Raw genomic sequence first — 26,899 nt, 5'->3', positions numbered from 1 at the left:
AGTCTAAGGTAAAAAAAAATGGAAGACTATGGTGGTTTTTGCGGGCGCGTGATAAGTTTGAAATAAAATAGCCATCTGTTTCCGGCATCTCCTTCATTCATTTTCATCTAAGAAGAAACATGCAACCCTTGCGACTAGACCAATGTACAAAATTTAACCTTTCTCACTAAACGTCAATGTCCGGCGTGTGGTGCCCCCTTGGACTATGCGGCTATGTGCTGGTGGAATCAAAGGGAGCTTAGGCACGAGAATGACATGCGCAATTCTGTTGGTGTAAGCGAATCTCTGTATTCTATGCCGTAAAAATGGACGTAATCTTCGAAGTATTCGTCGAAATGAAAGCAAAAGCGTAATATTATAATGGTGCGGCTTTCATGTCGCACCCTGTGCCATGCCCACGTTTTCGGATGTTGCAGCAGCTGGATATTTCACTAGGGCGTTCTTGTGGATATAAATATAAGTTGCCATAAGTATTGTAGTTTCATTTTGCCACGTGATATGGGGCGTTGTACGTAACACTTGTCATTATGTAGCCACATGTCGCGGAACAGAGCGTCGTATATACGGAGGATGATTCCTGCAATATGCAAATATGCACTTGCTCAGACTGTGAACCTCACGATCGACAAGTCAGAGTGAAACTTAGGACGGTAGGGCGAGAAAACGGTAGTGTTTACAATGAAGCTTTTCGAACCCCGTTCGGAGTATTTTTCTCAATGATACTACACTGCCGAGAACCGTTAATATACAAGATTTCGTAATAGTGACCTTGTTGTCGAGTGCACTGCGCGTGGTGCATGTGTATTAATCATCGAACCTATGTTGTCAAATCATCGCCATGAACTCTTGTGATTTCACAGAAAATTTGAACTCGGGCACAAATTTTTTTCCCCGATCGCATCTCTTTCAGATTGCCCAAACAAATGCGTCGTGGAGTGGTGTCCTACTAGTAGATATCCGGACTTCAACAGCTACATTGACCTTGCGGCAAAAGATCCAGGTACGCGTATGTATTTAACTTAGCAAATAGTAGACGCTTCTAAGGACATTCCTGAAAAAAAATGATGACGTGGCATGGCGAGAGTCATGGCGATACTGGAATGACGACGATGTAACAAGGACAGCATCATGGGCACGGCCACATACCTAGTATTCCAAGCTGGCCGACAGCTTGGGTATCTATCTAATATCTGCCGCCCAGCATTATGCCGAAAAAATACGAGTGCATGCGCCAGTATTAACGCGATATCTCGTGCCTCGTGTCGCAGGAAATCCGGTGTCAGCGTCAACGTCCGCCGTCGGCGGCGTTGTCCGTCAGAAAAACATTATCCCGAACCCCGACTATGTAGGCCCTCCTCGTGACGCGCAGGCATTACTAGAGTAGTTGAATTTCTCAAAGTAATACGGTTCAGAAAATTCACAAAGTTCTACTTACGCATAAAATATAGACATGATAGCGCTGGCCCGTATTTTTAATATACGAGAAAATAATTTAAATATAGGCGAAAACATAATTCGGTTGCGAGCAAACTGAAAAACAAGCCTATTTTCCCTGCTTACGGGGGTGTGAGCCATTTGGTGAATTACTGCTTGTGGCCTCTGCCTTAGGGGGGTGTGCCCTCAGGGGCGTCTGCTTGAGCAGTCATTTGGCGTGTTGCAACACCACGTACCCGAGAACACAAGGGTTGGACCCGACCGAGTCTAACCACGCGCCTTGTCGTGGGAAAAGGGGACCCTGGGGGTTGAGCCGATGCTGAGTATTAGAACCCTTAAGGCCCCTCCATGGAGGCAACACACCCATTTGGCCTCCACTTCACGTAGACGGAACCCCCGGATCGACCCACACGGGAGAGATCGGTAATTGCCTTTTCCATTCTCACTCTTCCTTCAACCTTCGTCTTTTTCTCACTTTACATCTTTCCTGTCTTCTCCTGGCTTCCCCTTCCAATTTTTTCAGGCAGCAACGGTTACCGTTGTGTGAATAGCCAACCTAGGTTTCTTCATATGTGGTTACAGTGGTAACGTACAACTGCCATTTGCAGGGACTGTTTTAACAGACCCTGCAGCGTCCCCTTGTAGGTCATGTGGTAGGGCGTCCCCTTGTAGGATGGGTGGCAGGCGTTACTGCCGAAATCTAAACATTCATCTATGGCTAGTTCCTTCCCCCCACTCCCCCATCCCTCTCAGAAAAGAGGGTGCACCAATGAAGTCTTCCAGTTTTTGGTCGCCAAAAGGAATCATCCCCCCGTTTCCATGTCATTCTTTCTAAAAACCCAGAGAAACCAGTGTGAACAATTTCACCATTCCTTGTTTTGACATCTGTTACCGAAGGTTTTGGTATAGGTTATAAAGCATAAAGGATGGCAAGCGGATATCTTCTCTCGGATCTCCGCGACAAAAAGCCATATGAAAAACTGCCCAATCTACAATCATTTGGGGATGCCCAAATAAACGTAAAGCCACACCGCACTATGAATAGCTCCCGTGGCGTTTTCTCACATGAATGATCTGTTAGAACTTACTGAAGCTGAAATCGTGGAGGGCTTCGGTGATCACAACGTCATCAGCGTTAAGATAATAAAGCTCAGGCGTGACAGCAAAGAAATCAAGAGCAAGCACCTGATACATTCGGTTCAAGTATTCTACCCGCGTCTATTGAGGCCACGTACATCATGCTGCGTGTTAAGCCATACGTGCCGAATCCCCCAGATGTTTCAAATTCGAGCGTTTCGACCCCATTTCACAGAGCTGCCGAGGCCACCAAACTTGTGCTAAATGCAGTGCCCATGAACACAGCTCCGAATCTTGCGAGAACTCTCTCCATTGTGTAAACTGTGATGGGGAGCACGCCGCATACTCGCGGTCATACCCATCATGGAAGAAAGGAAAGGAAATAGTAACAACACAATGAAAGTACAGGAAAACATAAGTTTCAAGGATGCATGCAGGCGAGTATCTGATCTGCCAAAGAACAGCTTTGCCAATGTAACGCGTCAAGGGGCGGTGACACAGTCGCTTCTGGCCGCTGTCCGGCCCACACGCAGTGAGCCGGCGGTTCCATCGACTGGGGCCCCGCCAACCCAACAGAAGGGGCAATCGAGCTCCGCGCTGGTGGCCTCAGATGTCTCGGCTAAAGTGTCGAGGCCTTCACATCAAGCACAGCACTCGGAAGAGCGCGTGTCCAGCGCTTCACAACAGAAGATGGGCACAACAACCAGCCAGACGAAGCCGCAAGCACCGAAAGAGCGGCGAGAATCTCGCGATCACGCCAAAAAAGACAAAACTTGCGTCACGGCGCTTGGAAAGGGCCATTGAGCTAATCTTCGCCTCTAAAACACACAGCACAAAACACATTATCAGAATGGCGACACAAATATTACAATGGAATGCTAGAAGACTTCTTCATAACCTTGATGATATTAGAGAACTCCTACACAAACATGACCCAAAGTTGCTGTGCGTTCAAAAGACACATCTGAAACCTACAAACAGTAATTTTCTTAGCAACTACACCATCTTCAGAAAAGACAGCGACGAGGCTGATGCCTCCGGTGGTGTAGCAATAGTTTCCAACAAGTCTCTAGCTTGTCACTAAGTCACCCTTCAGAAGCTCCATGGGACAGTTGAAGTAATCTTTTTTAATAAACTGGTCACGATGTGTACTGTATACATACGCCCGAACTATCGTCTCAAAAAAAGCGATATCTATAACCTCATTGGTCATCTTCCGGCCCCATACATACTCGTGGGTGATTTTATTGCCCACAACATGGTTCGGGGAGACTCGTCATACGACGCGAAAGGTCAATTTATTGACAATTTTCGCAAGCCCTCTTGTGCCTGCCTGTTTAATAAGATGAAGCCGATCTATTAGAGCGTCCAACACAACAATTATTCATCGATAAGTCTAGCGTTCGGCTTTTCTTCTTTTCTGCCTTACCTAGGAGGGGACGTCTTCAATAAACTTTATGGAAGTGATCATTTTGCTGTAGCTTTAAATCTGATAACTTTGTATGAAAACCCTCCTTATATTGCTCGATGGAAGTTTGCATCGGCGGACTGCACGCATTTTAAAGAATCAACTTATCTAACAAGAGATTTTGTAAGTTGTTTTATTATAGATGATGCTGTTGGGCATTTTACCTATTTTAATATTGATGCAGCCGAAAATTTTATCTAGCAAACGAATGGTGGTTCACTTAGAAGACGTGTTCCCAGGTGGAACGAAGACTGTAGAGAGGTGCAAAAGAGGCATAATAATGCTTGGCGTGTATTGCGCAGATCGCTAAATGCAGAAATCTAATTTCAATAAAAAAAAATTAATCAGAGGGAAGGCGCACACGGCGACAGGCAAAGAGAGAAAGCTAGGTGAGGTTTCTCTCAGGTACAAATTCATACACGAAGGACGCGAAAGTGTGTAATGACTTAAGAAAGCTACAAGGGCAACAAATAAATCCGTTGCCTCTGGTGAACGACCAAGGCAATATCCTGCAAGACCAGGCAGACTCTTTGGGAGAACTTTGAGCGTTTGACAAGCTCAATCCATTATTCTCGATCTTTCCTTAAATACAAACAAATTGAAGAACATAAGGCAGTTGTGCGTAAATGCAGGCAGAAAGAACCGTATAACCGGCCTATCAGCATTGCCGAGCTCCCTTGGTCGCATGCAATAGCTCTGCACTTGGACCTCACAGAGTCATGTATGACGTGATCAAAAACTTACACACTGACGCACAAGTCACACTACTCGCACTTTTCAACACTGTTTCGGCTGCCGGATACCTTCCATCCACATGAAAATAAGGGATTGTGGTTCCTGTTTTCAAGCATAGTAAGGACCCTTCCTTGCAGGCAAGTTATTGTCCGATAGCGTTTACAAGTTGCCTGTGTAATCTTTTTGAAAAAAATGATTGATTGTAGAGTCATACATTTCCTTGAACTGAACACTATGCTTGATTCCTATCAGTGTGGCTTCAGAGAAGGGCGGTGCACAACTGATCATCTTGTGCGGGTTAAATATAATATCCGCGGTGCATTTGTGGATGCACAGTTTTTGTTATTGATATTCCTCAATATGGAGAGGGCGTATGACACAAAGTGGCGTTACGGGATCTTGCGAGACTTGTCGGGAATGGGAATTCGTAGAGATATGTTAAACATAATAGAAAGCAATTCGTCGAATCGTACATTCCGCCTGAAAGTCGACAATATATTGTCGCGACCTTTTATACAAGAACCTGGTGTACCGCAGGCAGGCGTCCTAAGCTGCGCGCTCTTTGTCGTGAAGGTGAACACGCTTCGTGCTCCATTATCACCGGCCATTTTTTATTCCGTCTACATGGACAACATTCAAACAGGCTTCAAATCCTGCAACCTTGCAGTGTGTGAGACAAAGGTACAGCAGGGCTTGAAAAATGTGCCCAAGTGGGCAGACAAAAACAGGATTTAAAGTGAACCCCAACCAAAGTTCTTGTGTACATTTCACAAGGAAGAAAGGGCTCATTGCAGAGCCCAGTATCGAAATGTATGGGCAACAAGTACCTGTGAATAAAGAGCACATGTTTCTGGGCACTTTACTTGACTCTAAACTTTTATTCCAGCCATAAAATACCTGAAGGTGAAATGCCTAAAAACAATGAACGTACTGAAAAATTTATCCCACACAACATGGGGCAGAGAGAGGAAGTGTTTAATGAATGTTTACAAGAGCCTCATTTGATCACGATTAGACTATCGTGCCGTGATCTATCATTTTGCCGCCAAGAGCGCGCTGAAGATGCTAGCTCCTGTCCGCCATCTGGATATCCGGCTGGCCACTGGCGCTTTCAGAACAAGTCCTATTGAATGTTTATATGTAGAATGAAATGAGTGGTCACTCCATCTAAAGAGAACATACATCCGCCTAACGTATTTTCTGAAAGTCCCCTCTAATTATCAGCGTCCGTTTGTTAATACCGTCACCGATATGACATGTGCTACACTCTTTCGTAATGGTCCCTCTGTAAGACAGCCTTTTTCACTGCGTATCAGGGAGCTTAGCGTTGAAATGGATATACCACACCTCGAAAATTGCTTAATGCCTCCAGCTAAGCTACTGCTGCCTTGGCAGTGGCAGCTGATAGAATGTGATATATCTTTTCTTGAAGTTACAAAGCATGCTCCAGACCGAAATCCGAATGCATTTCCTAGAACTCTAGTACAAGCACTCCTGCACAGAGCTCCACACAGACGCATTGAACTCACATATGCTGGGGCGTCCTATGCAGCCATCGGTCCATCCTTGTAGTAATCCGATGTACTGAATCCGGAAACAAGTATCTTTACGGCTGCGGCCTATGCACTATTGTCGGCTGTGAAGCATATTATGAAATCAAAACTCCAATAACCAGTTATATATACAGACTCCCTAGGTGTCGTGAAGGCCTTGGTGTAACTCCGTAAGCACAGAAACCCAGTACTTATTGAGCTCTATTTCGTTCTGTGTAACGCACATATATATCTAAGCAGCATGTCATTATATGGCGGGTGTCTGTCCATAGGGGCATCGACGGTAATGTTCCGGTGGACGAGACGGCCGCGTCAATTTCATCACAAGTCATTAGTCCCCTTCCCCCGCCTACCGCTGCTGTCCATACCACAGACCTTAGGCCTTTCTTAATAAGGAAACTGCGAGACCACTGGCAATGCTTCTGGGAAGGGGAAACAAATAACAAGCTGCACGTAATAAAGGCACAATTACGTTTCTGGCCCTCTGCAACAAAATGACGCCGAACAGATGGCCTATTCTTTCGTCTCTGAATAGGACACGCATTTAGAACATAATTTTCTACTCTCTGTAAATGTACTCACAACCTGTTGGAGATGCGGGGAGAGCCTGACCATCCTCCACGTAATCCTGGAGAGTCGGGAAGCTGAATGTGACAGGACATTTTCCCCTAACATACCGACAGCCCATCCCTCTTCATCCTGTAATGTTTCTCGGTCCACAACCGTTTTTTGATATCAACAATGTCCTAGGTTTCCTGGAAGACGTTGTCTTACATGTTGGCTTGTTATGATATGTTATTAGCCCAATACACTCGTAGCGCTTCCACTCATAATAGGATGCTACTGCAATAGTATTGTATAGCGCATGCCTCCGGGCCCTTGTTCTTCAAGGGCTCTGGTGAGGCAGTAGTGCTCTAGCCAATGTTTGCATCTGGCATATTTTGTATACCCAATTATTTTTTGCAGTGCACTTTAAGATTCGATTCATAGTACACATCATTAGTAATCACCTGAATCTTATTACACGTACATTTTACGCACTTTACAGCGACTATTTTTAGGCTCCTTTACAGCCACGTCCCATCATCTTCATAGAACTAACCAGTCCACTGCGATGTTACTAACACCAGCATGGCGCTCTTTGGCAGTACCTGTCCCTTGCGCCACTAAACAACCCACATTCATTCATTACGGGAGTATGATCCATTGATCTGCCCTGTACTGCCGCCAGCATAGGCCCACTATTGTTTTCCAGTGGACCCGTGTCGTAGAGTACCTGGTGTCCGTGCCAACGTAGCCCGATAAAGCTATCGTGTTCCACCCTTAAAGGCGAAGCTTAAGCGTCCTCCAAGTTTATTCTTTATTAATAAATAAAAAATCCCGATTTTCTTTGCTCGCGTATTAGAAAATGAGACAAAGAAACAAATACAAGCTGTTATAACATTTAGATACAAAGGCTTCTGTTTGTACAGTTTTAGCTAAGGTTTACAATGTCGTGATAAATTGGTAGCAAATTAAGATACTAAAGTGGTAAATAAAAATGCACTTAGGCTACAACCATACAGTAAAGAAAAAAATGCTTTGATTACACAATGCTAGCTAAAGCTGCTGGAAATATTTGGTTATCGTAAATGGATATGACTTCACCAGGAAAATTGTTCTATTTCGTGGATGACCGAAGGAAAAGTGACTGCAAAGAAGTTTTAGTGTGGCACGATTCGAGACGAACCCTATAACTGTGGTCGATTGAAGTCGATACGTATTGTGGTTGAAAAATGAGACAGTTGCGCAGTGTTGAATGATGGTATAATTTATGAAAAAGAACTAAACGCGCGATTTTACAACCAGAAGAAAGTGGAGTAAGTGGAAGTTTGGTTTTCATGGAAGACACACTTGTAGTTCTGTTGTAATTAAGCTAAATGAAAGGATATGAATTATTTTCCACGAATTCTAACGAATTAATTATTTTGTCAATGGCAGGATTCCAAACAGCGTATGCATATTCTAGTTACTGACCCATAAGGGTAGTATAAAGAAGCATTTTTAGGGATTAGGCGGTGGTTCAAATGTTACGGTGTAGGTACAAGCATGCGGCTAGCATTGCTGATTACGTAGTCGGTATGAACATGTTAAGATTAGACAGCAGAGATAAGCACACGTAGGTATTTATAAGAGTGAAGTAATTCCAGGAGAACATTATTTAGGTTATATTGTCATGCGTGTCACGCGGCAGACTCTCCGAGAGGAAACCTTCTTGCTAGATTTGACCAAGAGACACAATTTAACCCTGTTAACACGTCTTGACGAACCTACCGAAGACGGTAACAGTGTCTCGAAAGATACCTCACCGGGCATGACCTTTATGAACCAAGAACACGAGAAAAAGTGGACCAACTGAGGACACAATCTTGGAAGTGCCCATTACATCCTCAGTCTTTCGCTGAATCCGTCGCGTATAAGACGCAAGATTTCGCAGGTCACTCTGACAGTTTATATGAAATATCGCGATCGCCAGGGCAGCACAGGTCAGATAACAGACGACGGGAACTGGGCGAAGCAACTTCTCAAAACGCTCGCAGGGATGACGAACGTTCTATAGATACAATGCGAGACGCTCCGGCATTGCACAGGAACCTGCAGCATTTATGGGAGGCCCGCCATAGCCTCAGCAAGAGATGGGAAAAGCAGATGATAAACAGGCAGCTTAAACTCCGCATCGCTCTGTTAGTTGAGGAGTCAAACACGTACGTGCACGAATTATGCGACGATAACTGGCGCCAGATGTACGATTCAATCAGGGGGAACCTCAGTAGGAAAAAGACATGGCACATTCTCCGCAGCATCATGGATACCGGGTGAACCAAGACGGCGGCAAACGTGACGCTGTAGCTTCTGCAGAATCAATACAAGGGCAACGACCAGGAACTCATAGATCACTTAAAGTAGATTTAAGTAGGTACGAATTCCAAAGCAGTGCGGTATCCTATACGGGGTCGGAAAAACCGAATCTGGATGCACTGATAACTGCGGCGGATGTCTATGCTGCGGCACAGTGCTTCAAAAAAAAAAAACACGAAGGTAGGGTCCGACCAGATTAATAAAGGCATGATTCGAAACATGAGCAACGAAACCATAGAGCAGTTATGTGAATACTTTAATGAGCATATGTATGTGGATCAGGGAAAACCTCCGGCCGAATGGAAGGATGCAAAAATCATCCTTATTCCAAAACCGGGGAAGGCCCGAGATATTCGAAATGTACGGCCAATATCGCTAACGCCATGTACCAGGAAGTTCTTTGGAAACGTGATACAGACCCAGGTACACAGCTACATAGAGAGCAACAAGCTTTTTTTTCCCACAAACATGTTCGGCTTCCGCCCACACGTGTCAACGCCTGATGTATCTCTGGTGCTTGATCCGGATTTTGTGCGTCCGGTAAAGGGTTCGGAAGACAGCATTTTGCTCGCTCTCGACGTGAAAAAGGAAATACTGGAAGGAGCCGAAGCGGCAGGTTGCGGGACGCGCATTTACCAATATGTACGCAGATTTCTGAAAACCCGTGCGGCAGCTGTCGGGCTGTGCTCAACTAAGTGGAAACCCCCGTTCCTGGAACGGCGTTCCTGTTCCAAGAACCCCCCATGTGTCCATACTTCCCCCCTCATAGTTAATGTGGGAAAGCATAAACTCGCACTTGAACTGGGAGCGAAGCAATCCCTAAGGAGCGCTATTTAAGCTGGGCGATAATACGGCGTTGGAAAATCTAGGATTCTACGGGCATAACCAGGAGTTTCGCTAGTGGGCAGTCCAACAGTTCAATACCTTAACCGAAGGGGCCAGCATGACATGTGCCCAAGAGAAGTCGCAAGTTATTCGAATAGGAGCAAACTACGCGAGGCGAGATAATTGCCCAAGGTTGCAATTCTTCTTAGACTGGGCGCGTGTAAGATAGGTGGATAAACTGCGCTTCATTTGGAGGATGGATTCAACAGACGGCCTTACTAACGTACAGGCTGCGCCTCCTCAAAAGTATCACCCAAAAGTAGCTAAGATTATCCGTCAGGTTACGCGAATTCCCGAGGGCTTCTCGGCTAGTGCACGCCTTTGTCACCCGTAGGATTACATACGGTCTCCCCTTCAAAAGCATTAAAAAGCAGGAGCTCAAACGGCTTGAAGCTATCATTTGACGGGCCTTTAAAGTAGCTCTAAGTCTCCGAGAAAATAGCAATACAGAACGTTACGAGAAATTTGGAATCCACAATGCCTTGGAGGAGTATAAGGCGGCCACCCTCATCGCGCAACGGAACGGATGTGCGCAACAACGTAGGGCTGGGCCCGTCCTAACCTATCTTGGCTTTGCACTCCAACCACAGTTAAGTGCAGAAGAATCAAAGCAGATGACCGGGGCAGTCACGCAGCACATATTGTTGTCCCCAATTCTGGGAAATATGAGCTCGAGATACCATGCTGCGCGCTGAGAGTACCGAGCCAGAACCTTGCACTGGAGATTAGAGGCAAACCGGACGTGTATTACAGGGACGCGAGTCAGACGGGCAGGGACAAGTGCACTGTGGTAGCCACGAATGAAAATCGCGTCCTAGCAGTATCCGTCAAGGGAAAATCTGTCAGCACGGTAGAAGCCGCACAGATCGCACTTGCAATTAGGGACGCAGAGAATACGGACATATCTGCGGCCACATACACGTGTTAGCAAACCGCCTGTCGCCTATATCTCTCGGGCATGGCGCTGCGCTTAGTAGTCAAAATTCTAGCGAACAAAGTTATCCGATTCCGCAACCTCCCATGGGGCCACGCACACGAGGCCATGGAGAGTAACACAAAGGCGGCCCGCCTAGGTCGCGAGCTAAGCATCCGAGCTGCCGACCATCGGAATGATGAGGCCCCCTCTACACCGCGCGACATCCTCGAGCACAAAAGAGGAGAGTGGAGGCAATATGGAGGCCCGTCCCTAAAGTTACGCAGTCAATAGGCTAGGAGTTGGCGCCTACTTCAAACACTCACGTACTGAAACCCAAATACACGCAGCCGTATTAATCACTACCGCTACACTTACGAATGCCCGTAGTGCGGGCACACGCCAACATTACCGCACATCCTGTGGATGTGCTTAAACGTACCGACTAATACAAATTCCAGACAACGGAAAATTAAAACGATTTAACAGGTAGTGGCAGGCGCGGCTGGCAGAGGAGGATCAGTATGGCCAATTGGCTCTGCTGGATCAAGCACAGCGAACCGCTGGCAGCAGTGGAGGCACTGACTAGGTGCTCCCACCACGGGAACTCCAACTTTCTTTGATTATATAAAGTTTTGTATCATCCCCTTTGCGATATTGTGCGCGATGGAAGAAAACGCGCATCCTCCCCCCCCCCCCCCCCGCGACTTCCTTTCTGGCGTGTGCGACATCGAGCAACCAGTCTTGGTTCATCCTCGCACGTTTTCACTCGCCCCCACACATACGGTAATTGAGGGGGCGAGCCACATGGAGGCGAGCATACGGCAGCCACCATATGGCACTTAGAAATTATAAGAGACATCACGCTGATGCCGACGATGGTGACAACGACGGACATGCGTGTGGAATGTCTATATAGTTGCCATAGTAACAATTAAGCTATGAGAAATGTATCCTTAGGCTAAATTTGCAGTCAACGTTGCACGACAATATTTGACATACTTTTGTCTACCAAATTAGTTCACAGGAACGGTGGAGCGGGAGCTTCCGACAAATATTTTATGCGACGTGAATAAAATTTATGACAGATGAGGTTTTGGCTAATGTGTGCAATAAAGCGCAAAAACTCATTTGCCTTCCTTTTTCTGTAGATGAACCAGAATCGTGCGCGAAGGTTTGGTGCCCTGCAGTAAAGTACACAAAGTACAACCGTTGGCTTTGCGGCGCTCCTTCTGATCCTGAATTGATGCCACAAGAGACGGAAGAAGTGGAACTGCCCAACGAAGAACGTGAGTAATCCAGAGAAGGTTAAGCCATTTATTTCAATTTTGTTTGTTATCGTGCGATAGCTGTACCCTTACAATTTATATAAAAGAAGAGCAAGACGCAATTTAATTGGTTGCGAAGCATTGCCTTAGCGATATGTACGAGGTGCCGTAGTTGATTGCGCAGTAGTCTGAAAAGAAAAGATAACTTGTCTATCTCTCCGTGGTTTGCCGTGACTTGGTCGCCGATTACAGAGATTGTTTCCGAAAGTACTAGCGGGAACTTGGACCCTGCTACGGAAGCAGCAAGTTTGGTGCTTCAGCTCACAAGGAATGACGGGCAATACACAGATTTGCCTGAAATTCGTTCTGATGACCTGAAAAAAATTGTTGGTTTGAGGATTGTTCGGTTAAGCATTCTATAGCTTTGTAAATGCACCAAACGTTAATGATAACACACGTTGGAAGATAATTGTCTTGCTTTGCTTGGGGCATACACATAAACCGTAATCAAAACACCCGAAGGAAAACATGCCACGAGGAGCGCTGGAGGGAATATCAGCGAGAATGTAAAGGGTGCCGGTGCGAAACGTCCACAGAAGATGAAAGCCCACTCGATGCTGAACGAAAACGACAATCGCGAGCCCGGGCAACCACTCCAGTCTGTGAACATGGAATGACAGCACGGCTGACGACAGTCAAAGCCTTGAAAGAAAAGAAGAGTGCTTTCACTGCCATGCCATCTTCACAGAGTTGAATGGTTGCCCGGGCTCGCGATTCTCGCTGAGCATCGCGGGGACATCCTTCGTCGGTGGTCGTTTCGCACCGTCGCTGTTTACGTTCTCGTTGCTGTTCCTCCGGCACTCCTCGTACACATGTTGTTCTTGGGGTGTACGAACTATACGTGTCCACCCCATCAATAACGCAGCTGTTTTTAACGCCGATACCTCTCTTGCTTATATACTGCGATAGCCTTGACGTCAAGCTATCTTTCACGGAGAGCGTTTTAATCTGTTCCGCATTTTGACATCTGTGCCGCCACACTGCCCCGTACATGATTACATACACATCAAACAATGTAACTCATTAAGTGTGGGTTCGTCAGAAATAGCGAAATCCATTTCTGTTCTCGGACGCGGAACAAACTACAGAAGGTTAATCATATACAGCCTTCGCTGTAAAATCACCGCCCGAGCACTCCGTACAGATGGCTAACCAGCGAAGCTAGATCGTGCGGTACGAGTATTTACCACTGTGTTAATTATGAAGGTTCATTAAACGACAGCTGCGCTGGCTGCCGGATCCTCGGTACGCAGTTGGTGCTTGGGCTCGGCTGCACGAGCCTTTTCTGGTGCACGCGCTGCAGCATCGGCATGACGTAGGCGAGCTCGTTCCCGGTTGTGCTCGCGGCGTAGCTGATCGAAAGCCGCCTGTCCCTCAGGAGTACGTGTGACGCATGGCGTTAGCCTTTTCCGATCCGGAGAAATACTGGTGCGCGCGTGCTCGGCTCCGACGCAGAGAAACGACGTCACTACTAGAGCAGCCAATCGCGCGCCTATCTTTCTTTCATTCGCCAATGCGCATGGGGCTGCACAAGAGGAGTTTTCGGCATGCAGCCGATAGTCGGATGGTCGAATGAATCGGCTATCGATATACTGCTTCGCTGTAAAAACGTGATAAAAAAAGGTTGAAGCACAAGCACGTCAAATAGACAAACTCGTGTACTCACCAACATTCCTATTAAAGTGAACGATCCGCACGCCGGCGTTCCTCTAGAAGATTTTGCAAAAGAAAGCTATGTCGTCAATTGTCTCGCCGACAAAAGGTTCTCAATAAAGTTATGATGATTCAAGGTGCGGTATGAAGTGCTTAAATGTCATAAAAAGTGGCAGTCAAAAAGCAGAAAGGACGGAAAGAGGTGAGAGATGTTCTTTAAAGACAAGAAGCTTCATAATGTTCGAAACATGAGTCTGTCGGTGGAGTAGCAAGTTGTCGTATATATGACACTTTTCCTAGAGTGCAGTGATCAGCGAATGTAATTCGATATGCGAAGCGTGTGTCCCCCTGCGCCTTAAGCGCCTCTGTTGAAAGCTTGGGGCACGAATCTCATTAATTGTGGTGTATAATGAAGACCATGTCGTCCCTGCAAACTTCCTAATCTCATCCGCCCACCTAACTTTCGGCCGCCCCCTGCTACGCTTCCCTTCCCTTGGAATTCAGTCCGTAACCCTTAATGACCATTGGTTAGCTCCCCTCCTCATTACATGTACTGCCCATGCCCATTTCTTTTTCTTGATTTCAACCAAGATGTCATCAACTCGCGTTTGTTCCCTCACCTAATCTGCCCTTTTCTTATCCCCTAACGTTACACCCATCATTCTTCTTTCCATAGCTCGTTGCGTCGTCCTCAATTTAAGTAGAACCGTTTTCGTAAGCATCCCGGTTTCTGCCCCGTACTTGAGTACTAGTAAGACACAGCTATTATACACTTTTCTCTTGAGGGATAATGGCAACCTGCTGTTCATGATCTGAAAATGCCTGCCAAACAAACCCCAGCCCATTTTTATTCTTCTGATTATTTCCGTCTCATGATCCGGATCCGCCGTCACTACCTGCCCTAAGTAGATGTCTTCCCTTACCACTTCCAGTGCCTCGCTACCTATTGTATATTGCTGTTCTCTTCCGAGACTCTTAAACATTACTTTAGTTTTCTGCAGATTAATTTTTAGACCCACTCTTCTGCTTTGCCTCTCCAGGTCAGTGAACATGCATTGCAATTGGTCCCCTGAGTTACTAAGCAAGGGAATATCATCAGCGAATCGCAAGTTACTAATGTATTCTCCATTAACCTTTATCCCCAATTCTTCCCAATGCAGGTCCCTCAATACCTCCTGTAAACACGCTGTGAATAGCATTGGACAGATCGTATCTCCCTGCCTGACGCCTTTCTTTATTGGGATTTTGTTGCTTTCTTTATGGAGGACTACGGTGGCTGTGGAGCCGCTATATATATCTTTCAGTATTTTTACATACGGCTGGTCTACACCCTGATTCCGTAATGCCTCCATGACTGCTGAGGTTTCGACAGAATCAAACGCTTTCTCGTAATCAATGAAAGCTATATATAAGGGTTGGTTATATTCCGCACATTTCTCTATCATCTCATTGATAGTGTGAATATGCTCTATTGTTGTGTAGCCTTTACGGAATCCTGCCTGGTCCTTTGCTTGACAGAAGTCTAAGGTATTCCTGATTTTATTTGCGATTAGCTTTGTAAATAGCTTGTAGGCAACTGACAGTAAGCTGATCGGTCTATAATTTTTCAAGTCTTTGGCGTCCCCTTTCTTATGGATTAGGATTATCTTAGCGTTCTTCCAAGATTTCGGTACGCTCGATGTCATGAGGCATTGCGTATACAGGGTGGCCAGTTTCTCTAGAACAATCTGCCCACCATCCTTCAACAAATCTGCTGTTACCTGATCCTCCCCAGCTGCCTTCCCCCGTTGCATGGCTCCCAAGGCTTTCTTTACTTCTTCCGGCGTTACCTGTGGGATTTCGAGTTCCTCTGGACTATTCTCTCTCCCATTATCGTCATGGGTGCCACTGGTACTGTATAGATCTCTACAGAACTCCTCAGCCACTTGAGCTATCTCGTCCATATTAGTAATGATATTGTCGGCTTTGTCTCTTAACGCATACATCTGATTCTTGCCAATTCCTAGTTTCTTCTTCACTGCTTTTAGGCTTCCTGCGTTCCAGAGAGCATGTTCAATTCTATCCATATTATACTTCCTTATGTCAGCTGTCTTACGCTTGTTGATTAACTTCGAAAGTTCTGCCAGTTCTATTCTAGCTGTAGACTTAGAGGCTTTCATACATTGGCGTTTCTTGATCAGATCTTTCGTTTCCTGTGATAGCTTACTGGTATCCTGTCTAACGGAGTTACCACCGACTTCCATTGCACACTCCTTAATGATGCCCATAAGATTGTCGTTCATTGCTTCAACACTATGGTCCTCTTCCTGGGTTAAATCCGAATACCTGTTCTGTAGCTTGATCCGGAATTCCTCTAGTTTCCCTCTTGCCGCTAACTCATTGATTGGCTTCTTATGTACCAGTTTCTTCCGTTCCCTCCTCAGGTCTAGACTAATTCGAGTTCTTACCATCCTGTGGTCACTGCAGCGCACCTTGGCGAGCACGTCCACATTTTGTATGATGCCAGTGTTAGCGCAGAGTATGAAGTCTATTTCATTTCTAGTCTCGCCGTTCGGGCTCCTCCACGTCCACTTTCGGCTATCCCGCTTGCGGAAGAAGGTATTCATTATCCGCATAATATTCTGTTCCGCAAACTCTACTAATAACTCTCCCCTGCTATTCCTAGTGCCTATGCCATATTCCCCCCACTGCCTTGTCTCCAGCCTGCTTCTTGCCTACCTTGGCATTGAAGTCGCCCATCAGTATAGTGTATTTTGTTTACCCTCTACCCATCGCCGATTCTACTCTTCATAGAAGCTTTCGACTTCCTAGTCATCATGACTGGATGTAGGGCCGTAGACCTGTACAACCTTGTGATTGGGATAGGGGCTTGCAATTGTTCCCCTTGAACGAGGAATTCCCAGTAAGCGCGAGTCATAAGCTCGCGTTGATTACATCCCTGCCCTTTGTACACACCGCCCGTCGCTACTACCGATTGAATGAATGGATTTTCAAATTACGATTATAATTGGGTACTCTTTGAAGAAGCTGGCTATATACTATAAACTTTGGCCACCCTTGCCGTAGCCGTTGAACTAGTTTTGACTAGTTTTGAATGCCCAACTAACGTCGCTCCACGCGAAAAATTAGGTCGGACTACACTCACGTTTGTCAGCGCGCGCTCACTCGTAGCCATTTTGAGTGGGTGCCTTGGCATACTAATTCATAGCGCTTCAAAAATGCTCAAGTTTGATGGGGCTACTATCTGTTGGTCAATCTGGTGAAGGATAAAGCCAATCCGCACCACGTACCACGGGCAGACTGCTGCATATGTGGGCGAGCACGCACTAAAGTCTTGTGCACAAAGCAAACGCTGCGCATAAGCACTACGGTTGCATGTAGCTACGATCTGCTACGTAGCGTAGATACGGCGACCGCCACGAGGTGCGGCTACAAGTCCGCTGGCAAAGCTCCCCCAGTCGCTGAGGACAACGGCATTTTGCTTATGTTTGCCGTCTCGTAAGCGGCAAAATCGGAAGTTACGACGTCGTTAACATAAAAACCAAACTTGAACTGCCAGTCATGGTGAAACTTAGAAGGCGGAGCGCTGTAGGCACGCCCTGCTCTACCGTACCCTTTGTAGAGCAAAGTATAGAAGAAGTAGAAGCACCACGGACGCCCTATTTGAGTGCGAACACTTCCGCTTCTGCTGAACGCAATGAAGTAAGTTTTGAGGCTAAGTATTTCTGAAAAGCTTATCTTCACTTCCAATACCTTCCTCCACTTCAATAAAATGCGGTTCAGGGCGCCTACAAACCAACCAATAACCTACATTTGCACTATTACAACAATTATATTTCTTGACTTCACATATTATGCACGTTTGTGCGGATTCAAGGCGTTACACTTTTAGCGTGATGGACATATTTTGCATTGGTACTCACCATAGAATGCTTACACATTAAAATATTGACTAACGGTCGAAGAAAAGAACTAGGAAGCTTACCACCCGTACAAAAATGAGTGTTGATTAACTATTGATATATTGTTGGGGAATTGTTGAAACAACGGACTTCAACAAATTTTCAAGAGCAATTGAGTTCACTCAATCCTTGCACAACAATATTACCGTTGAGTGTTATCAATAAACAATTTATTGGGTAATTTGTGTTGATTTTTCTAGTTGTTCTTTTGTTGTGTAGCAGTTGAGTCCAGTATACAATAATTAGAAATCGCATATGAAGACATTCCAAACATGTTTTGCAATGCGTTCCAACCTAATTCCTGTCACTTTGCGGCAGGTAGGTTCTTCTTTCGCCTCGCTTTCTTTAATAGAAAATTATGTGTGACCGATGGGGTGGAATCGAACGTCGGCCGTCGAGCCCGGTACTCTAACCAATAAGCCACGAGCGCGCGCATAATCCTCTCATTCGAAAGCTAGTAAGCTCTGAAATGCTTGGCGTGTGCGCCGCGTGCCACTTCCTGGTGCTGTCGCTACAGCTGGCGCTTTGAAGCGCCTATCTCCGGGACCGCCCCACTTTCGTAGCCATTTTCGCTACGTAAAAACTGCAACGTTAGACTAGATTCATGACCGCCCAAGTTCATAACGATTTATTTCTTCGCCGGTGTACAAATGCCATCGTCGTTTTAACATACACTAGATGACATAACCATTGGTACGATCCGAAATGAGCACGTTTCGGGGAGTAGAACAATGCGAAATTCACTTGCAAACACGGTGACTACGCGCATGTGGAGTTCCCCAAAAGTAGACACGGCGGCAGCGCGGCCGGCGATAAGACAGGTGCCGACAGGCGACGACGCTACCTTCGAGCATCGGACGCACTGTGGGAACCGTAGGATGCAAGCGCGCACACGCTACAAACATACACGGTGAGGTCTTCGAATTTCCTGCGACGTACCCTCTGTCCGTAAAGCAAATATAGTTTTTTGTCCAATGTCCGTGGTACTAGAGATCAAAGAATGAACGCGCTTTGAGATCGCAGCGCGCAGCCGCTATAACCATTGACTTCAAAGAGCTTCAGATTCAGCAACAGCCGCAACAGTATCACAGCTAATCGCTGTATCTGCGGCTGCTCCCGTTACTCGCCTTGCAAGAAGCACGCGATTTATTTGAGCCTCGCCGAACTGTCGTCTTCTCATGTTCCAAGCCTGCAGGTCTCGTTGTTCAGTTAAGAACACCACAGGGAAATGAAAGAAATACAGGTAACGGACTCTTATTGTACCTTACTTGTCACCTCGTCATCTGCAAAAATGCTGCAAACTATTTTAGAAGTTTTATTTTTGTAAAAATAGCAAAACTAGTAGTGATGTATAATTCTAGGTGGCGCGACAAACGTTAAGGTAGGTTCGGGTGTGTATGTGTGCGCGCAAACGGGCGCAACCGAGCTTCGTTTTGCGCACACTTTTGCAACAGTACACATAGTTACCGCTAGTTTCGTAGTCGCATTTTTTGGTCGTAGTATTTATTGTTTACGCTATAAATTAGGTAGTTCTTAAATTTATGAAGGTAAGTTGATGAAAAATTATTGCTAATCAATTAGTGGTTCTTAAGTGCCGTTATTTTGTGTTTGAAAGGATTTTATAACTGAATACGATAGTGAAGCCATGTGAAGCTGTGAACGGCTCTCGGACTCAGTTATTCGGTTGCAGTTGTGCGGTGGTTCACGCCTCGTGCTTCTTGTTGAAAGTATTTTCTTTTCGGACATCATGACGCACATTTTAGTGAAATGCTTTAACGACGATAAGTGGGACGTTTATCCGGTGAAGTGGTTGGCTCACCCAACAACTAGTCTTCTACTGATGTGCGAGCCTGACGGTTTTGATGAGTTGCGCGGCAGAGGCCATGATGCCTCTTGGAGAGAAGGCACCCCGAAGCAGTCGCAGCCGCACTTCTGAAGATAGGTAAGTAATCTCGTTTTCTTGGGCACGTAGCCTTCTTTTCTATTTTGACATTGACGAGCGTGACATGTTAAGCACACCGTTCACTTTCTTGAAGCAAACCGCATGCCCCGGAGCAAATGCGCGCGATACTAACTCTCGCTGCCGCCGTCACTTCGTTTAAAACAATGGTAGGCGAAGAGGCAGCGGCGCCCCATGTGTGTAAAATTGCATTGCTTCATTTGTTCCTGTCTAATAACGTTTCCTTCATTTGTATGAGAGAACACAATTGGAACATAAGGATCGGCTTCTCTGCGCAGTGATAATTTTCTACAGTGGCCACGTCATCTTTCATGGGGGCTCACGTATGCCGTCTAAGCGCTTGTTATCGCGTTCCGTTACGTGAGAGGCGCGCTGCCTTTCAAGGTATTTAGGCAGGCACTACGAGTTTAGGAGAACCGCGACAAATAATCGTGCAGCAGGTGTGCAGCTGTGCTACGCTTGTACCACACTCGTACCGGAAGGCAGTGTTGCACTTCACGCTTACGCATTTCGTAACTATGGCGGCCTCCGTGGCAATTTGGGGCTCGAGTTCGTGGATACGATCCCTGCAGCGGCCGCATTCCAAAGGAGCAGAATGCAAAAACGCTCGTGCATTGTGCATTGTATGCACGTAAAAATTTCCAGGAAGTCAAAATTAATACGGAGTCCCCAACTACGACGTGCCTCATAATCAGATCGTTGGTTTGGCACGTGGAACATCAGAATTATTTTTCTTTCCGTAGTGGCTCATCGTATACCATACGGTTAGTGTGATCACCTTTTGTGCCGTAGCGGTTAGCGCGCCTCGATTTAGGTTGCGGCTAATGATGCGGCGCACCGCGAAATATATTTCGCCTCTCTGGGATTTGCGGAGAACGGCCAACCGATTAGTCACAGCTTCCGCGCGGTGACTGTACACGGATACACAGCGCAAATGAACGGAGGTGTGGTGACGTGGTCAAAGAACACAGCCGCCGACGGGCTCACCTTATCGTCTATCACCGCCAAAACTACCGCAGTAAGCATCTTTATCTAGCGCGGCGGGTTGCCGTTGAAGGCGTACTGTACAATTTTAATAAGCGATAACCGAAACATGCCACCGTTCTCTGCTGCCTCTTTGAGTTGGACCGATCCGAATGTGCGTTGTTTCCAGAAGCGAAAGGAGCGCCAATCGGCGCGTTGTCGCCTCGAGCTAAGCGTCGCACTCGAGCACCGTTTGCGCGGTGAAGAATGACGCGTGCATGAAGCTAGCTCACTGCGCGGACGCTACCGCGCAAAACGCGCAAGGGCGTGTACGCGACGTTCTGCACACAAATCGCGCGGGATGATCGGAGCCACGCCGGAGCGGCTAGCTTCAAAGAAGCGGTACATGTTCTCACTCGTACAGGCACGCTCACGCTCGCATCGCTCTCGGCGTATGTTTAGGTCATTCCTTCTACTGGACTTCTGCCCAAAGATTCGATATCTGTTTGGTATGGGCTATGCACTGTCGCGTGGTATTTGGTTCTGCGAGAGAGCCGGGAATATTTTTCGCACTGTGAAACATCGCTGTGCGTGTTTTAGCTAACATTTACCGTAGCAACCCATTCCTTCCTTTTCTCGACGGCACTCGTAAAGAGTCGCAAATTTTTACTTGCCAGTATAGTGTGTAGTTCTATTTCGTGCGTAGTTATGTGCAGTGTGTGGCAGATTCTTAATCCGCGCAATATGATTTTCTGTCCACATTCCCTTCTCACAGGTTACGTATGCAGTAAATTCCTAGATGCTGAAGTGTTCTACGCCAAAAGCACCTTGGCGTCGTGCAAGAGACACCCGTTGATATGTGGCTGATTCACTAGCAAGCTCGCATCTCTGTTGCCACTCTCCATCAAGTGGGATTTTCAACTACCTTTTGTGTTGCTCTGTGGTGTACTAGCTGCCGCATGGACGCTGTGAAGGCTTACTTTCGATTTGCTCTGACGTTTAGTAGTAAAGGATGGGCTACCTTTTGAGGGGAGGCATTTACTTTTGTTTGTGAGAATGTTTACCAGCCTAACCAAGTGATACGTGGGTACTGTAAACAGCAGCACGAACAGAGGCGGACGACGAAATAGGTAGGAGCACACACGAGAGCAAGCTCTACTAAAAGTTTGCTTTTGATGACAAAGGTATTAAACACACTGGTCAACTTGGCAAAGGTAAAAATCCGTGCATGCGTGGCAGAAACAGCCACGTGCAGCAAGAAAAAAATATGAAGCCATGTCATGTAGAATAAACGTGCGTGAAAAACGAGAACTATCGGTCAAATCTATTGAAAAAGCGAAAGATTTGTCCGATAAGTGATACTACCCAACGGGAAATACTCTTTTGAGAACAACTTTTTCCCACTAAGGGCAACAGATAACTTGGTTATGCAATTGTTTCGTTTGTGATCAATAAATATTGCTTCTGGAACTCCTCTGGTGTTGCGGTATAGAGCAGAAAGAACGATTGTTTCATCACAAAGACCAGAACACAAGAGGACTTGTGGAAGCATTATTTATTGATCACGAAGAAATATTCATAAGCAAGATTTCTGTGACCATTAGTGGGAAAGAGTTGCTGCAGTACTTCTCGTTAATATCACTTACAGGAAAAACCTTTCAGTTTTCATGTTTTTTTTAGTTTTTCACGCACATGTTTATTCTACAGGACGTATTTAGGTCCTTTTGTGTTGTGCCGGGCTGTGTATGCTGCGCATCCATGGCTTTTTCTTTGTGAAGTTGACCAGTGTGTTTAAAATCTTCGTCTTCACGAATAAACTTCTACTTGAGTCAGCGTTCATGTGTGTACCTACCTTAATTCATCCTTCTCGTCTCTGTTTGGGTGGTTGTGAAATATAAATGTACACCGAATTGGCGATGTGTCCATAGAATTGATACATGAAGTTATTTGCGCTGTTTATTTCAGGAAGAACGCTATAGGGTCTTATCTTCTCAATGTTTTTGACACTGAGTACATTTTTCTAGTTCAATTTCAAGGAGTCCCCTGAGGAAGCCAATAAGAGTGATGGTAACTTCCTTTGTGTGTAAGATTTATGAATTTCATCCATTCAAGGCATGACATGGCACATGCCTGATTGTAGGTTGCAAGCATTCGTAGTAAGATCTACTTTTCGGTTCTCATGACGCTTCTTTGTACTGCGCTGCATTCTCCAGGCACATGAACCTTTTTATGCTCTAAGTGCATGCGTTCTTTTTCTATATGTTGGAGCGAAAATTGTAAACTTAAATATGCATATATATCATTTTCCTTGTAATGTTTTTCAACATGGGTGCTGTAGCTCCCTCTGTCTTTCAGTTACTGCTTTGTCCCAATTTTTATGCAACCTTTATGTATTTTATGCAGCAAAATTCTGGTGCTATTTTAATAACATTTTATCTGCGAAATTGAGGTAATTGGTGTTTCGTATATGCATTTATTGGCGTTTTTCACTGTCTCAGCAATCTGGCTGTCGAGTCATTGGAACCTTTTCTCATACTTTATGACTATTTCTGGGGTGCTTGATACTGAAAGTGCAGGTGACCATTTATTTGGCTGTTTGGAATTGTGTTAGTCATGTGCTACTACCAATTTTCTGTGCTAAATAATTATTTATTCTCTTATCGTTCAAGGTATTAGCCTTTCCTTATCTCTTTATTGACTGAGGTAGCACTTAGTTGCTGGGTATAGGAAAAAAGGCCCCAAAAAGTGCTTTAATTAGCTTTGTGCAGGTCCAGAAAGATTACCTGAAAATGAGCTCACTAAATTGAGGAAATGCCACTAAGGAACTCTTCTGTACCCCACATTAACATAATCAAATGGTGTACTGTTTGTTCTTGACTTGTGCCAGGGAGATAAGCTGCTTTCATTACACAAAAGCTTTACAAGTTTATTTCTGAAGAAAGCAATCCTGGCTTGTCAGAAACACGATTCAGGTGTTCATCATGCCCGACAACTTTCTAAATTATGTCTCGTCAAATAATAGCTAAGTTGAGTGATGTTATTTTATAAAATAATTGGGCAACATGAAAATATATATATCTCGAAGACAAAGCTCAGGCAAGTCTACTTTGGTACTTCATTAAATTTTAATCGTGGTGAAAGACGTGTGCTAAAGGTTGTATATATTTACGTGAAGTCATTTGTTTCAAGTTGGTTATTTTGCCTTCTCACAGTCAGCCGTAGCTCTTCCTGTGATGTGTTAGTGTGCGCAACATTTTAATGTAACATATTCAGATGTCTTTTGTGTATTCACATGCAAGCAGCTCCAAGTGTTCATGTGTTCAAAGTTAGTTGTTACAAGGGTATGCTTAAGGCCTGGCTTTTGAGTCGCTTTGCCTTCTAGTCATAAACTTAAGTCGAAAGTGAAGAGCACAATGATCGTTTTGATTGGATTCATATGTATAGGTTTTTTCAGATGTATTTACACTGCTAGAGTGCTGTAGGTACTAGCCTATAGGTCTCCAGGTTCGATGTAGTGGTGCCTTATGTACTGTAATAATGTTTCACGTGCACGCATCTTTAGTGTAAATAAAGGCAAGTTGATCAGTCTCTCCTTTGATTTTGTTTGTGTTTGGGAAAGTTACGAGCAGGCACCGGGGCATGCAAGTGTGAACAGCGAAGCAATTTCGGTATGTGAATAAACATACACTAGCCCAACGAAACGTCAATCATATTTCAATGGCGACTTCTGAAATCTCAATGGCATCTCAAGTGTGCTACAATATGCTTTTCAATGCTGTGGCAATAATAACTCAACAACAGGTCAACAGAACTACCACAACGTTAGTTCAACGCAGAATCAATGGTAACTCAACAACCATTCAACAAAACGAACACAACGGGCCGTCTAAGCACAATGGACTTTCAATGGTAACTTAACAATTATTCAACATTGAGGTACCCAATGGTGTTTCAATTCGATTTCAGTGGCCAATATTCAAGAGTGCTCCACACTCAACCCAACAATTCTCCAACATACTCTCAATAATTCCTCAATAAAAACTCAACATTGACCAACAATATTTCAATGCCTTCTCAATATTTTTTTTTGTACGGGCAGCAAGCAACATGTATATAAAGGACGTCAAACGCAAAGTCAGGGAGGCTGAAACAATCTCCTGAGTGGCAGCAATGGAAAATAAACGTGCTAGAAGTAACTACCTAAGAAGTAAAAACGAAATGAGGAAAGAAGCAATTGATGATAACTCAAGGTAAAGCTCTTTACTTTTGGAAGCAAAATCTGGATGCCTTAGAACGCGCAGTTATAAAGCAATATACACGAAGGAAGAACCATCTGCTTGCTTTGGTGAAGTTCGGAAAATAATAGAACATATTTTATTAGAATGAGAAGATATCTAAGCAGCTGTCGGCTTAGGCTTCGATGACATCCATGAAGTCCTTAGGTTCAGCGAGAGCAAAGGTAAATAAAAGTGTCCGCATAGAGATTAGTAAGAGGCGATAGGAGGTTTGGTGGCACAAAAGTACGAAGACCACAAACAACAGAGGCGTAGAAGTTCGTAGTAGTGGTCCAGAAAGTTTGACGCTCGGAATTCTTCGAGTGTTCAAAAAAAGACTGGTAGAACAATAGACAAAGCACGAGCCCGGTGGCGCCACACGCCACACCGTCTCAAAGACGACGCTCATAGCACCCACCCATCCATCCATCCATCGCCTGTTGTGCCGCTGGTAGAAGCGGATTGACAAGACTGACGAGTGACGACGAGTGTACGTCACTCGAATGATGTCTCGCCCTACTGGTAGCCCGAAAGGTTTTACGAAGGTCGTGTGTACAAGTGCTTTTGAGTTATGTGCAGGCATTTGGTGAGCCATATAGGTGGAACGCTTCTCACCAATGTGTTGCGCATTTTCGCGGCAGCCTAAAGAGTTCTTGCGTACTAAAATGAAGAGGAGCGCGTTGCCTAGTTTAGTGGACGAGGGCGCAGCACGATAATTTGGAAGCTTGCAAATGAGGTGGCATTTAAATCATTCTGGCTAAGGCAGCAAGATGCTTCCTTTACAGCGTTATGCTCGCGTGGATTTTCCCCGCAACTTAACTGATACCTTCTCAGCCGCAAAGCAATCGTGTCGCGTAGCTAAAACCAAAATGTGACTATGAAACTGCCAATTATTTCAAGAATCTCCTTCATTAAATTAAAATAAGTTCTTGGGTTTTGCGTGGCAAGACTACTCTGTGGTTATTACGCACGGAGAGGGGAAGTGGGATGAATTTTGACCACCTGAAGTTCTCCAATATGCAGGCAATGCACGGTACACGGATGTTCTTGGTTTCACCTCCCTCGAAATGCGAGCGCGGCAAATGGTATTGGAACCCGCGCCCCGGTCTTAGCAGCGCAGCACCAAAGCTGCTGCGCTACCACGACGGGTCAGGAATCCCGTTAATCAAGCCATGAAAAAGTGCAAATGATTTATAAGAGTCTATCAAACAATGGAGCGTGAATGAATGGTGCATAAGATGATATAACGATGTAACTTCCAAATTATTCCGCGGCATAGTAGGTGCTTATCTGAATCTTGGCTTCGTGGGGCGCAAATCACTCGCTGCTGCGGGAACTACTGCCCGTACGCAGGGCGGAACCGCCTGTATTCTAGTGCACGCGCCCGCAACGCCATCTGTCGGAGCTGAGAGGAGTTTAAGCTTCGGAGGGTTCTCGTGTCGGTGTCTTATTGGTGGGACGGTGAGAAGCCACATCTGCATAATTTGTGGCGAATGGTGCCCCTACATTCACAGTGTCCTGCATAGCCTTAAGTAGTTGACACGATGCAACTCCTAGAACACTATGTGTTCTTTGCACGGATGTGCTATTACTAGGGCTCACCGTGATTCGACCATATAAATTTGTCGGGAAAGTGATATTGCCGTGTGAAAATTATGTCGGTCTAGAAAGAAATCATGAAGCACCGGTGAGCGTTCGCGTATCCGACCAAAATAGAAGCTTCTTATTATAAAAACACCTGTTTAGGTACCAATACGACATCCTTACGATGAGGAAGCTCAGGATAGAGTTCGTCC

General features: G+C 45.5%; 1 protein-coding gene and 1 long non-coding RNA gene across 2 annotated transcripts in view; both read left to right on the top strand.

The window, feature by feature from the left end:
• Positions 1-26,899, top strand: part of LOC129383124 (uncharacterized) — a 48,621-nt gene that overhangs the window by 9,106 nt on the left and 12,616 nt on the right. Inside the window, exons 2-3 of the mRNA XM_072286778.1 lie at positions 911-1,000; positions 12,115-12,252. Coding sequence (XP_072142879.1) covers positions 911-1,000; positions 12,115-12,252 — 228 coding nt within the window. The remainder of the gene's footprint in view (positions 1-910; positions 1,001-12,114; positions 12,253-26,899) is intronic.
• Positions 19,594-24,417, top strand: LOC140216770 (uncharacterized). Its single transcript, XR_011893458.1, has 2 exons — positions 19,594-19,848; positions 21,605-24,417. It is a non-coding gene; the product is annotated as an uncharacterized lncRNA (long non-coding RNA).

This window comes from Dermacentor andersoni, chromosome 3, assembly GCF_023375885.2.
Source record: "Dermacentor andersoni chromosome 3, qqDerAnde1_hic_scaffold, whole genome shotgun sequence".
NCBI classification, from domain to species: domain Eukaryota; kingdom Metazoa; phylum Arthropoda; class Arachnida; order Ixodida; family Ixodidae; genus Dermacentor; species Dermacentor andersoni.
The sequence above is the reverse complement of the archived record's forward strand: the minus strand, read 5'-3'. Positions and strand labels throughout refer to the sequence as shown.